At 35.0% G+C, this 15348-nt stretch overlaps 1 protein-coding gene across 5 annotated transcripts in view; it reads right to left on the bottom strand.

Annotated features, from left to right (window-relative positions):
* The window catches only part of LOC106069364 (uncharacterized), a 30043-nt gene extending 20323 nt beyond the window's left edge, over window positions 1–9720 (bottom strand). For 2 of the 5 annotated variants that reach the window (XM_056021415.1, XM_056021419.1), the window contains exons 1-2: window positions 9572–9720; window positions 1813–1952 (exon numbers count right to left, since the gene is read on the bottom strand). In XM_056021415.1, coding sequence (XP_055877390.1) covers window positions 1813–1833 — 21 coding nt within the window. In that variant the 5' untranslated portion in view covers window positions 1834–1952; window positions 9572–9720. The other 3 variants (XM_056021417.1, XM_056021418.1, XM_056021416.1) reach the window with 3 other exon arrangements.
* Window positions 9721–15348: the final 5628 nt, after the last annotated feature.

The raw sequence follows: 15348 nt of genomic DNA, 5'->3' as shown, positions 1-15348 counted from the left end.
CTATATAAACTTCATTAACCACGAGAAACAAGCAGAAGTCTATCATATATCCAACGATTTGAACTTACTTGAAATCTGCAAAATCTTTATTACAGTAATAATAATTCCAGTAGATGAAATATAAAGCTAGTTTAGTTAAAGACACATTTCCTTCAGAGTATTGTGAAATGTTATAAATAGAAACCATTTTCGTGTTATAATTTGATCATTGTTGTAGATTATAGGTGCTTTAGTTAATTAACTCTTTAAGTAGGCATACATTTAACTCTTTGACTACAACAATTTACATAGCAGCGTTAAAATCGTGTGGGCATTCCCTTCAAATGAATCGTAATGTCTAAAACTAAACTTAAAACGACAACACTCTTGAGCATTGTATTGTTTTGGCATCTTATTTTTCCTACAATAATCTCCCCTTTAATCAGCTAACCCCCCAAAGCAAACCAACATCAAGACTAAAAGGGTTGATTGTAATAATATTCAACATTAAACACTGCGGTGTTATTGAGACACTATAGTCCTAGCAACGACCGATAACTGAATATTTTCTAAACAAATGCATTACGAGATAAGAGACGATATCGTTTGTAAGGGCGGCAGTTGGTGGGGAAACAATGGTACGAAGGACAAAGGGCACACATGCCTCCCCACAATCGTCAGCAGATACAGCCTCGTAGTGAAACAATTCAGCAAACAAGTTTTAGCATTTGCATGATGACAAGAGGAATCATTGAATTCTCTAAAGTTATAAGTAACTTCGAAAGTTTATGTATATATATATATATATATATTTTGTCTTTAAAATTTGAACACAGCAGAATTAGAAGATTAACTCTTTCGCTTCGTAATTATTTTTCCACATTCTGACAGAATTCTTCATTCTGCTCATGACTATTTCACTACTCCTGTTATGATTAAGATTCAATAACTTTTTCCTTTGTTATCAGAAAATGTTTTAGTTGGTATAGAAATAAAGGGGAATGCAGGCTCTTTTTATAGAACACAAAGTAAAGTTTATACAATTAAACCATTCATTTAATTTTATGAGGTCAAATTAACAATGCAATCGTCAGGAGAGAAAGAGTTATTGAGTTAATACAATAAGAATACAACGCCGTCTCTTCAAAATGTTGAAATTATAGAATAAAAGAGAAAAGAGAGAGAGAGAGAGAGAGAGAGAGAAAGAGAGAGAGAGAGAGAGAAACTAAAAAGGGGAGGGGTGGTGAGAAACAGTGAGAGAAAGAGAACGAGAGAGAGAGACACTTGGTCGAATCATACCGCACACTTTACACACTTTTACTAATTACATCTATAAAAAGCTAACAAGATCCTCGAAATAAAGAATCACCCTTTGTGTCAGGACTTTGTGATTTTACCATCACAAAAGAGATACAAGACACCGATAGCAAAGACAAACAGACACAAACACTCTTTTGTTCCCCTGGCAATCAAATCATTAAATAAGAACAATCTGGTATAAACTTTGTCACATGTAAATTATGAGTGAGTCTGGTATGAATGTACACTTTGGTTTCTTATAGTTATAATGTTTTTTGTTTGGTGTTATGCACAAATTGTAAGACAAATTTCCTTACGGATAATAAAGATTATTATTATTATTATTAGCGCATCTCTCATACAGACACATATAAAGGCCAACACAAAGTGGTCTTTTTTACACAAACTCTTGGGATTCACCAGAGATCACTCCATTGGAACGTCTACTCTATTAAATAATGCTTCACATTAAAAAGTATTTTTTTTTGTACAAGAGCCCTCAAACAATAAGAGAAAGACTATACCAAAACTTACCGTCGCTTGCATACAAGTCATTCAAACAAGTCCTGTCACCTTGCTGGCCCATGAGAACTTGACAATTTGGTTTCCAGGTAAATCTCTAGAACTGAATGTCTTTGGAAAGCATCATTTGACTACATTATCTGGTCTTTATGCTGAAACATTTAGATACATGATATGAGTCTAAAAATTGTAACTTTCTACAAACTAATGAATGATGCACACATGTTACATTTTTTAAAAGTCAGCACCAAGAACAACATTGTTTTAAATATGAAAACGGTGAGTGAAAATTGAGTGACACAATGGACAGACTTGACCCGTGCACCATCGAAATCCTATTCGAAAATTCCAGCCCATGAGCACTACATGTTCCCCCAAAAAGAATCTTTTTGATTGCCAGTTCCTCACTTTGCCTCCAAGGCCGGCATAGGTAAATTAGGCAACCTCGCAGAGGATTTAATCAGATTTCAAACATAGCGTGTCTACTAGCCTAGCTCTAAGTCTTTACTATGATTCAATATCATACGGGACGATACGAGAATCGTGCTATATGAATTTTTTTTTTATTTGTTGATTTAGATCTAGATGAAGGAAGGTTTTATTTGAGTGCGTAGTTTTATTTTTCTGACTTTTTATTTTCTATTTCATTTGGGGGGGGGGGGGCACCAAATTTACCTCGCCTAAGGCTTCCAATTATCTCAAGCCGGCCCTGCTGTCAACGGTCACATGACCTACCCAGTTTCACCCGCAATAACCGTTATCACAAACAACCTTAAAAAACAACAACAAATGCTTTATATGAATTGTATATCTCTCAAACGAAACAATAGGACAACACAAATACACTGCACACAGAAACTTGAGTAGATAGTTACGTAATTCAGTCGAAATGAAAACATTCTTTTTAAAGAGTCCCCCCAGTCCCGACCTAGAGATTCGAGTAATCAATAACGAACGTGTAAGAAACGTATTCCTTGGTCAGTACTGACAAGTTGGTCTCTTTTCTTATCCAACAAATCGATGAACTATTTACTTCGATAACTTGTCCCTCTCTGCTGACGACTTCTTACATCAACGAAATCATTGATTGATTGGTTCGGTGCTAGTTTGTTACATCATGATTACAGTCACACACTGACATGTCACGTCATGTCTCGCTTTCAGGAGTTTTCTACCTAAAGATTATATTCATTGCAACTACTGGAGAGCTATTAAAACATGACTCGCTGCAGTCCTACTACTATTATTTCGATATCAATTTACCAGCGATTGATTTTCTTTATTTAAAAAAAAAATTCACGTGACGTAAATTTAAAATAAAGAGAAGGGAAAAAAAAACATGGTTACAAAGAAAGTTTGTGTTGAAACACAAACTCAAAATCGGCCCCCGAAGTTGTCCACTCAGGTTAAAAGGCAGGTGTAAATATTTTCAGAAAGAATATCAGAATAAAATTAAGTCAAGGTAATTGACAGACAAGAATGGAGAAAGAAGGTTGACATATCTTGTGTGGTGCCCCAACCAAGGAATAGGTGAAAGCGAAGGTGAAGCTAGATGTGAACCTGGCCTTGATTATCTAATTGTTTTGTAAAGGGTCAATATATTATTCAAAGCCTCAAGAAAAAAAATCGTAAAAAAAAAATAAAACACAAATTCCGTTAGTTAAGTGTTCCGCGGATGCAATGCTGGATGGCAGTTCACGTGATGGTAGTAAAGGACTACTTATTAATTGTTGTTTTAAATTATGTTCCACTTATTAGTATACTAAATAGATTTTTCTCTTTAAAAAAAGTAAACATTTTTTAGGTAAATGTAGTAGTTGGTATTATAGAACTTACCTAACCTAGCAATACAATTGTAAAAAAAATTATTTTTTTTGACAATAAATATAAAACCATTTGCATAAAATATGTTAAAAATATGGTAAATAGTCATCTCCCTTATTAAATAGCCTCCCGTGTTTGTTACTATTAATAGTGAATATTTGTAAAAATGGTGTGTTTTTATGAAAAAACTGCTTGCATAATTGAATTAAAAATTAAATTTTTCGCTTTCAGATAAGAAAAAAGTAGCCGATTCATAGCACTTTGAATCTTCTAGAATATTATGAAGTCTGATTTTCAATTTCTTTTCTAGTTTACGCGATCTAAACGGGACGGACACACAGACAGACCACACAAAACTAATAGCGTCTATTCCCCTTTCAGGGGCCACTAAAAAACGAGGCACACACACAAAAAAGTATGACAGCTGTAGTAAAAAGAAGTTAGCGAGCTCTTCAGTCAATCACTTTTCTTTTCGGAAAACAATATTAAAAAGGTTACCATGGCAACCCACATAACAGATTTACAGAGTTCATTGAAACCAATAATCTAAATGCTTCAGACACAGCCCATTGAGCGGTGATGTCGGCTCATACTAATGTTAGATGAATAACTTTGGACTTGTCCAGTTATTGATTTCTTGTTCAAAAATTCGTTTTGAAAAGGTTGTATACACAAACACATGTACTTGGAGCTCAGGACATAGAGAAATATTACAACGCAGAGATTGTTAAAGGAAGCTGAACCTGGGGACACCCTTCATTTGAGCTTGCTAACAGAGCTTACATAGGGAACATGATCCAAGGAATGATAACTCTTAACAAATCCAATTTCAATGGAATTCACTAATTCTACACATGTCAATTCCAAATATCTTAGCAAATCATTAACAATTTTTAAATTCTTAGTAAATACTTAGCAAATTCTTAACGACTTCAAATCCTAACATATCGGTCTTTCTTCCGGTGTGTAAACATTTTTTGTGTACTCTATTAAAATCTGCCAACACACTTGACATTGAAAAAAGATTGGAGAAAATAGCACGCAATTGAGCATTGTGACATTTTTAGAATGGAAGTGTGTAAAGAGTGTGTGTTACGATTTAGGGATTGTTTAGAGATTGTTGATCAATGCACGGAATGTCTATGCAAACAAACCAAAGGGCTAGTTGAAAGAATGCAAAAGCGAAAAATGATGACGTAGTGACATGAAAGCTATAGTCTGAAATGGCTTATAAAGTGCTTGAACCTTCACCTTTATCCACCTCTGACCCTGTTTAAAAAACTAAAAGGATTTATATCATTTTAATCTCGGTAAGACATGCAAGGGTCTAAGCATAGACATATATATATATAAGAAACTGGTGTTTACTAACGATTGGAAATCTAAGCTATTGCAAGCGCTCAGAACAACCTCCTATATTCGCTTCACAAGTGACTTCAGCTATAAAATAACAGTCCCGGAAACAAGGGGAGATTATTCCCATTGAGATAACATTGTTGCTAGAGTGATTCCAATGAGATCTGAGCGTGTTTCAGAGACATTTGTCATGATCTAAATTCTAACCACATGACCAACAGAGATCTGACCAATTACTTTTTTTCCCCATAAGAAACATTCGATTTTTTAAAGGGTTATTTCTGTAAAAAATCTGAAATGCTTAAAAAACAACAACAATTCATTCATTCAATGTCTAATTCTACAACGAATAGAGCAAGGCCCATACCATAACTAACGAACCTGGACATTTTATTGGAGGGGGGGGGGATAAGTAGGGTAGAGCTTTTTGTTGATGAGTTATGTGCTTTTGCTCTGTCATAAATAAAAATAAGAAAAATATCACAAATACTAATGATACTAAATATTAAATGTAATTGTATCAATTAGTTTGGTACAGTCGTGTCATGAAATGTGTAATAGATCTAGACTAACAATAATAGATCTGTGCGATTGGAAATATCTGTACCAATCGTTTTTGTTCAGCGTAGTTTCATGCTCTCAGCTTTCTCAACGCGCTATGATCCTATCACTTGTCTGGACCAGTTGGGAAAGGAAAGGGGGGGGGGAGAAGGCGTGTCCTGTTAATGTTACCGTGATAGCGTTTTAAATGCATAAAAAAAACTTGAATTCGAACTCTTGGGATCAAGCCTCCTCCAGCCAATACACTAACCACTGTGCCATCGAAATGATTATGAAAATATAAGGTTTTATAGTTATCTATTGTTAGTTTGAAACCTTTAAGCAAAGCCCTAATTATCTACACTAAGTGTAAAGAAAACTAATTCAGCTTATGTCACCACATCTGTCAATTACATTTTCTTTCCCTTGTTCGAAACCAAACAAAATAATTAATTACCTATTGTTAACAAATTCATTAATTGCTTTTTTGATTCTTGTTTTGTCAGTTACAAGAAATAATTGTGCAAAATTACAACTTGATCCGAGAGAGGGTGTTGAAGAAATAACGAGTACACACTTTTTATCAGACAGACAAACAGACAGACAGACAGACAGAGTGAGTTGGTATTTGATATAAGCTTTGCAAAAATTACTTGGTACCGTTTTGTACTAAACGTAACAATTAGTAGATATTTACACATCTCTTATGCTATTAACTTCCAACTGCAGAATTATGAGGATCCTAGCCATAAAGAATTGACTTGCTCTAGAAGACTGCAAAGACTGCACCGCACATAAGAAAACTGACAGAACCACAATATCAAATAATGGACTTTTAAAGTCCTTTCTTTTCTATTGTGTGTAAATTGTCGGACATTAAAGTAACCCATAAATATATACATAGTGCGAACATCTATACAGACTTGACCATTAACACTCCCTACCCCCTTTTTTTTTTAGTCTGGCTCATTTCCACTGATTTTTGTTTGCGCCCTAAATGTAAAACTCCTAGGTCCTAAGATGAAACAAAAGGTGACTGTAAATGTCAGATGTAATGTTAAAGCTAAGCTAGGCTATGTTTTGTGTTCTCTCGTGCGCTCTAATTATGTATTGTTAGGTGTGATACACAATTGTAAAACGAATTTCCTCATGAATAATAAAAGATTATTATTCTTATTATCATTATCAGCATCATTATTATTATTCTTATAATTATTATTATTATTATGTTAAAAACGAGCAAGTATTCATTCTCTAGCGCTGCCAGGGTCAAGTTTCGTTATAGAGAAACAAAATTCACCGTAGTCCCTTTATCTTTTTCCACCGAGGAATTGTCTGGTGATGTGGCAGGTCTGCAGTAGTACCGCCCTCTGACAGGCAACGAGAATGTTCTTAGGAATGTTAAGGGCCTTGAAGGTATCTGTGAGGCCAGTTGTTATTATCATTTCTGTTGATATGACAATGGGGTATATTGTTACTTTGGATAACTTCCATAAACGATTCATCTACAAGCCATATTTTCGTCGTTTTTCTATTTCAGTTTTTTCTTAAATTAAGAGACAGTGGTTCGGCGATTTAAATAATCGTAGCGTTTTTTTTTTTTATCAATGAACAGCAGATTAGGGCGATTAAAATCTATCGTTTATTATTATTATTATTATTATGTTACAAAAGAACGATTATTAATTCTCTGGCGTTACCAGGGTCGAGTTTCGTTAAAGGGAAACATAATTCATCGTAGTCCCTTTATCAGTTTCCACCGAGGAATTATTACTATTATTATTATTATTATTCTGTTAGAAACGAACTAATAGTCATTGGCTGGCACTGCCAGTGTCGAGGTTTGACAATTCATTGTAGTGTGTTGACTGAGAAATGTTCTGCTAATGTGGCTAGTGTAACCTGCTCTTCTTCCACCCTCCCACCACTCGTAGGATCTGTTTGGGATCTTTAAAGAAAGCCTAAGGCTGTGTTGTTGTACAGCAGTGTACGTGTGTATGCAAGTACTACTAATAGATCTAGATCTAAGCACTTGGAATGACTAAAAAAGAATCGGAAACGACCGAATTAATGCCACTCTTAGTGAAATGATAATGAACTCATACTAATCATAACATTCATTTCCTAATACTTTGAATCATCATTCTCAGTCTAAGAAAACGTAGCTATCCAGCGTTATTGTACAAATTGAACAGGAAAGGGAAATCAACATTTAGTTCATTTCAAAGCAATTGGTACTGGATGACATCATTGCTAAATACTTCAACACATTTACTATTGAACTCGGTCTATCACCAATATATGTTTCTTATCACTTGCTATCGAATTAAAGTTTTGTTAAGCGTAGTTTACAATTGTAAGAAACATTTCTTCAGTGAGAATCAATAGTAGGATTATTATAGGACCTACTCTAAATATAATATTTGACCTCAATAATAAGAAAAGTGTAAAACAAGAAAAACATACAATATTACTTTAAAAAAAACAACAAAGCTTATATTAAGTGGGATTAGTTATATATGCACATGTACTCTGCCTAGACACTAGACATAATAAATCTTTGAGATTAGAAATATTTTCACTAATTATTTTTGTTTAGCTTTTAGCTTTCTCAATACTTTATGATCCTATCACTTTGTCTAGACCATCTGGAAAAGGAAGGAGAAGGGGGTATATTGGTGAATATTTACATAACCGTTTTTTAAATGCATAAAAAAAGTTCATTTAGGGCTCAAGCCCTTAAGGGGACTAATTCAACTTATACCACCACATCTGTCAAGTACAATCTATTTCCTTTGTTCTAGATGCCAAACAAAATAATTAATTAAATATTTGGTATTTTTTATTCTATTTATTCTTGTGTTGTCAGGTAAAAGAAATAATTGTTCAATCCGCAATGGGTTGGGGGAGAAATAACGTATACAACCTTTTTATAATACAGACAGACAGACAGACAGACTGACAGACTGACACAGTGAGTTGATATAAGCTTTGTAAAAAAAAGTGTAGACTGAGAGGCCAGAAAGAGCTAACCGTCACACCTCTTTCTTTAAGAACAGAAAAGAAAAATCGAATTAGGAGCCAGTTTCAATGACAAGTATCGCAGTGAATAAACTAGAAAACGTAAAGATGTAGCGTTATGAAGTTTTTTCTAACACCACACCAACATTTCGATCTTCATTCTGTGAGAATTACTAGATTGAACTGATTACTTTGAAAAAATTTTTAAATAATAAGTATCAACTATAAGTTTGTTTCGCCCCAAATTCACTAAAGCTATTTTTTAACTAATAAAAAAATGTACACTATTAAGCAGCTAACTCTTAAAGTTTTTTTTCTTTATTATGCAATCTAAAGTTTTCTGGAGTTTTGGAACAAAAGTCAAACTATTTACAGATGACTTAATAATATGCAGATTAATAAAAGTTACGGAATATGCTGAAATTATAAATAATTAGGCCTACAATTTTTACACACAAAATAAACACATACTAGTAAGGAAATTATTTGTAGACCTTTCTACAAATAAGATTTTGTCATACCATTTGTAAATCAAACTGTATATCTACATCCATATTGTCATTGCTATGTCATCTGTTTCTATTTTTAAAATGTCATGTCATCTGAAAATCTACGTAGTAAGTTTAAATATGATGTCAACTAAAAATATTAACACAATACATTGATGCCTGGTGTCTTCAAACGAAACTATCTCTGCTCGACAGAAGAGTAACATTTACGTCTGGTGTCAGCTGTAGACCAAGATTCAAGTTGTAAATGTCTTAGGTCAGTTGTGTATCTAGGTTCCTTTTGTTTGCTATATTTCTAATAACTGAAGAACTGTCAACCTATAATTCAATTCAATATGTACATGTCTAGACTTAATGTCTCATGTCAATAACTAGATACCAGCTGTAAATGTCTGATGTCAACCATAGTCCTTGACACAGTCAACAAATGACAGACGTCGACTGGAGATCTAAATCTTAGACGCACCCTGCTGTCAATGTATGTCATGTCAAATGGAATGACTTGATGACAGCCTACTAACCTGATCACTAATACAAGCGACACTGTTAGGCATTCCGTGAGGCTTCCACTGTGTTTGTGAGTTCACACACACCACTCACTCCCGACACAGTAGACTGGCTTGAACGTCTAACCCAATCGATGGATGCCACACATTGCACAGCGGAGGCTTCAAATGGAGGGAGGGGCGCGGAGGGCGTCTATGGACAGGATTGGGAGGGATGGGGAATAGAATACAGGAACTACTCCCCGTGAGTACAAGATCAAGTGACGGGAAAGAATGTGGACCGACGGGAGTCGTGGAAGTAACAGGGAGGGGGGGGGCGCTAAATAAACGCGAAAAGGGGGGGGTGCACATTACGTGTACACGGGGCTGCACCAAGGGGCGTGGATGAATGTAATTATTGGATAAGTCCTGATTGTGATCCAGTGTCAGGAGTTTAACAAGCTTTCTAGGACAAGGTTGTGTTTGGTGTCAGGAGTTTGAAACAGCTTTATAGGACAAGGATGTGTTTGGTGTCAGGAGTTTGAAACAGCTTTATAGGACAAGAGTGTGTTTGACAGATCACATAATTGACAGAATCTTCAGAATATATTCCAGAATGTAACCCTTTGGTTTAAAAAATTAAGCACTAATTGTAATGCGACATCCAAGCACTGGGACGTCTTTATACATCTATAGCTATATCAATTTCTCTCTCTATATATATATTCATAGACGTTCGTCTTGATGCTGTGGTCTGTTAGTCAAAAAGAACAATCCAATCTGAAAGTAGGCCGATATATCAGAGATCCTTCTCATATTTCTTGAACTATTGATCAAAATTGATTATATATTGAGAAAATATGGAATATCGACTTTTAGTTTAATTGCATTAAAATTTTGTGTAGTTTCTCGGATGTTAAGTGGAGAAGACAAATCCTCCATTTTTTCTAGCGTTATCACAGTTACCAGACACCTGGACATTCAAAAGGAGGGCAGAAAGGATAACAAAGTCTTACAAAGGAGGACAGAAAGGAAAACAAAGTCTTACAAAGGAGAACAGAAAGGAAAACAAAGTCTTACAAAGGAGGACAGAAAGGAAAACAAAGTCTTACAAAGGAGGACAGAAAGGAAAACAAAGTCTTACAAAGGAGAACAGAAAGGAAAACAAAGTCTTACAAAGGAGGACAAGAGGAAAACAAAGTCTTACAAAGGAGAACAGAAAGGAAAACAAAGTTTTACAAAGGAGGACAGAAAGGAAAACAAAGCATTACAAAGGAGAACAGAAAGGAAAACAAAGTCTTACAAAGGAGGACAGAAAGAAAAACAAAGTCTTACAAAGGAGGACAGAAAGGAAAACAAAGTCTTACAAAGGAGGACAGAAAGGAAAACAAAGTCTTACAAAGGAGGACAGAAAGGAAAACAAAGCATTACAAAGGAGAACAAAAAGGAAACAAAGTCTTACAAAGGAGGACAGAAAGGAAAACAAAGTCTTACAAAGGAGGACAGAAAGGAAAACAAAGTCTTACAAAGGAGAACAGAAAGGAAAACAAAGTCTTACAAAGGAGGACAGAAAGGAAAACAAAGTCTTACAAAGGAGGGCAGAAAGGAAAACAAAGTCTTACAAAGGAGGACAGAAAGGAAAACAAAGTCTTACAAAGGCAAACAGAAAGGAAAACAAAGTCTTACAAAGGAGGACAGAAAGGAAAACAAAGTCTTACAAAGGAGAACAGAAAAGAAAACAAAGTCTTACAAAGGAGGACAAAAAGGAAAACAAAGTCTTACAAAGGAGGACAGAAAGGAAAACAAAGTCTTACAAAGGAGGACACAAAGGAAAACAAAGTCTTAAAAAGGAGGACAGAAAGGAAAACAAAGTCTTACAAAGGAGGACATAAAAGGAAAACAAAGTCTTACAAAGGAGAACAGAAAGGAAAACAAAGCATTACAAAGGAGGACAGAAAGGAAAACAAAGCCTTACAAAGGAGAACAGAAAGAAAAACAAAGTCTTACAAAGGAGGACAGAAAGGAAAACAAAGTCTTACAAAGGAGAATAGAAAGGAAAACAAAGTCTTACAAAGGCAAACAGAAAGGAAAACAAAGTCTTACAAAGGAGAACAGAAAGGAAAACAAAGTCTTACAAAGGAGAACAGAAAGGAAAACAAAGTCTTACAAAGGCAAACAGAAAGGAAAACAAAGTCTTCCAAAGGAGGACAGAAAGGAAAACAAAGTCTTACAAAGGAGAACAGAAAGGAAAACAAAGTCTGACAAAGGGGAACAGAAAGGAAAACAAAGTCTTACAAAGGAGAACAGAAAGGAAAACAAAGTATTACAAAGGAGGACAGAAAGGAAAACAAAGTCTTACAAAGGCAAACAGAAAGGAAAACAAAGTCTTACAAAGGAGGACAGAAAGTAAAACAAAGTCTTACAAAGGAGGACAGAAAGTAAAACAAAGTCTTACAAAGGAGGACAGAAAGGAAAACAAAGTCTTACAAAGGAGGACAGAAAGGAAAACAAAGTCTTACAAAGGAGGACAGAAAGGAAAACAAAGTCTTACAAAGGAGGACAGAAAGGAAAAAAAAGTCTTACAAAGGAGGACAGAAAGTAAAACAAAGTCTTACAAAGGAGGACAGAAAGGAAAACAAAGTCTTACAAAGGAGGACAGAAAGGAAAACAAAGTCTTACAAAGGAGAATAGAAAGGAAAACAAAGTCTTACAAAGGCAAACAGAAAGGAAAACAAAGTCTTACAAAGGAGAACAGAAAGGAAAACAAAGTCTTACAAAGGAGAACAGAAAGGAAAACAAAGTCTTACAAAGGCAAACAGAAAGGAAAACAAAGTCTTCCAAAGGAGGACAGAAAGGAAAACAAAGTCTTACAAAGGAGAACAGAAAGGAAAACAAAGTCTGACAAAGGGGAACAGAAAGGAAAACAAAGTCTTACAAAGGAGAACAGAAAGGAAAACAAAGTATTACAAAGGAGGACAGAAAGGAAAACAAAGTCTTACAAAGGCAAACAGAAAGGAAAACAAAGTCTTACAAAGGAGGACAGAAAGTAAAACAAAGTCTTACAAAGGAGGACAGAAAGGAAAACAAAGTCTTACAAAGGAGGACAGAAAGGAAAACAAAGTCTTACAAAGGAGGACAGAAAGGAAAACAAAGTCTTACAAAGGAGGACAGAAAGGAAAAAAAAGTCTTACAAAGGAGAACAGAAAGGAAAACAAAGTCTTACAAAGGAGGACAGAAAGGAAAACAAAGTCTTACAAAGGAGAACAGAAAGGAAAACAAAGTCTTACAAAGGAGGACAGAAAGGAAAACAAAGTCTTACAAAGGAGGACAGAAAGGAAAACAAAGTCTTACAAAGGAGAACAGAAAGGAAAACAAAGTCTTACAAAGGAGGACACAAAGGAAAACAAAGTCTTAAAAAGGAGGACAGAAAGGAAAACAAAGTCTTACAAAGGAGGACATAAAAGGAAAACAAAGTCTTACAAAGGAGAACAGAAAGGAAAACAAAGCATTACAAAGGAGGACAGAAAGGAAAACAAAGCCTTACAAAGGAGAACAGAAAGAAAAACAAAGTCTTACAAAGGAGGACAGAAAGGAAAACAAAGTCTTACAAAGGAGAATAGAAAGGAAAACAAAGTCTTACAAAGGCAAACAGAAAGGAAAACAAAGTCTTACAAAGGAGAACAGAAAGGAAAACAAAGTCTTACAAAGGAGAACAGAAAGGAAAACAAAGTCTTACAAAGGCAAACAGAAAGGAAAACAAAGTCTTACAAAGGAGGACAGAAAGGAAAACAAAGTCTTACAAAGGAGAACAGAAAGGAAAACAAAGTCTGACAAAGGGGAACAGAAAGGAAAACAAAGTCTTACAAAGGAGAACAGAAAGGAAAACAAAGTATTACAAAGGAGGACAGAAAGGAAAACAAAGTCTTACAAAGGCAAACAGAAAGGAAAACAAAGTCTTACAAAGGAGGACAGAAAGTAAAACAAAGTCTTACAAAGGAGGACAGAAAGGAAAACAAAGTCTTACAAAGGAGGACAGAAAGGAAAACAAAGTCTTACAAAGGAGGACAGAAAGGAAAACAAAGTCTTACAAAGGAGAACAGAAAGGAAAACAAAGTTTACAAAGGAGAACAGAAAGGAAAACAAAGTCTTACAAAGGAGAATAGAAAGGAAAACAAAGTCTTACAAAGGCAAACAGAAAGGAAAACAAAGTCTTACAAAGGAGAACAGAAAGGAAAACAAAGTCTTACAAAGGAGAACAGAAAGGAAAACAAAGTCTTACAAAGGCAAACAGAAAGGAAAACAAAGTCTTACAAAGGAGGACAGAAAGTAAAACAAAGTCTTACAAAGGAGGACAGAAAGGAAAACAAAGTCTTACAAAGGAGGACAGAAAGGAAAACAAAGTCTTACAAAGGAGGACAGAAAGGAAAACAAAGTCTTACAAAGGAGGACAGAAAGGAAAAAAAAGTCTTACAAAGGAGGACAGAAAGTAAAACAAAGTCTTACAAAGGAGGACAGAAAGGAAAACAAAGTCTTACAAAGGAGAACAGAAAGGAAAACAAAGTCTTACAAAGGAGGACAGAAAGGAAAACAAAGTCTTACAAAGGAGGACAGAAAGGAAAACAAAGTCTTACAAAGGATGACAGAAAGTAAAACAAAGTCTTACAAAGGAGGACAGAAAGGAAAACAAAGTCTTACAAAGGAGGACAGAAAGGAAAACAAAGTCTTACAAAGGAGGGCAGAAAGGAAAACAAAGTCTTACAAAGGAGGGCAGAAAGGAAAACAAAGTCTTACAAAGGAGAACAGAAAGGAAAACAAAGTCTTACAAAGGAGGACAGAAAGGAAAACAAAGTCTTACAAAGGAGAACAGAAAGGAAAACAAAGTCTTACAAAGGAGAACAGAAAGGAAAACAAAGTCTTACAAAGGAGGACAGAAAGTAAAACAAAGCCTTACAAAGGAGGACAGAAAGGAAAACAAAGTCTTACAAAGGAGAACAGAAAGGAAAACAAAGTCTTACAAAGGAGAACAGAAAGGAAAACAAAGTCTTACAAAGGAGGACAGAAAGGAAAACAAAGTCTTACAAAGGAGAACAGAAAGGAAAACAAAGTCTTACAAAGGGGAACAGAAAGGAAAACAAAGTCTTACAAAGGAGAACAGAAAGGAAAACAAAGTCTTACAAAGGAGGACAGAAAGGAAAACAAAGTCTTACAAAGGAGAACAGAAAGGAAAACAAAGTCTTACAAAGGAGGACAGAAAGTAAAACAAAGTCTTACAAAGGAGGACAGAAAGGAAAACAAAGTCTTACAAAGGGGAACAGAAAGGAAAACAAAGTTTTATAAAGGAGGACAGAAAGGAAAACAAAGTCTTACAAAGGAGAACAGAAAGGAAAACAAAGTCTTACAAAGGCAAACAGAAAGGAAAACAAAGTCTTACAAAGGCAAACAGAAATTAAACTTATAAAATAAAAAAAACAAACTAGGCTAACAATGATAGGCTGTTAACATAGTTGTAAGTTAATCTATTAAATATATTTCTCAGACAACCACAAACAATAACTAAAAATGTATGGCCATATCATTAGGTTCTTAGGTCTCGCAAAGATCTTCGGAAAGGTTCTTTGACTCCTTGCTTGTCTCTATTAAAGCAAAGCTGAAGTTTGTGAAAATGGTTCTTGAAGTCAACTTTAATTCTGTAATTTTCAAACTTTGTCTCGTTTGGATGACGATATGTTTGGCAACCACAGGACTTCGAGATAAGCGAAAGTGAAGGTGATTTCTCAGACAAAGAGACTATTTGCAGTGGTTCATTGACTGTA

This window comes from Biomphalaria glabrata, chromosome 2 (assembly GCF_947242115.1).
Source record: "Biomphalaria glabrata chromosome 2, xgBioGlab47.1, whole genome shotgun sequence".
Lineage (NCBI taxonomy): Eukaryota > Metazoa > Mollusca > Gastropoda > Planorbidae > Biomphalaria > Biomphalaria glabrata.
This window is presented reverse-complemented; position numbering and strand designations above follow the sequence as displayed.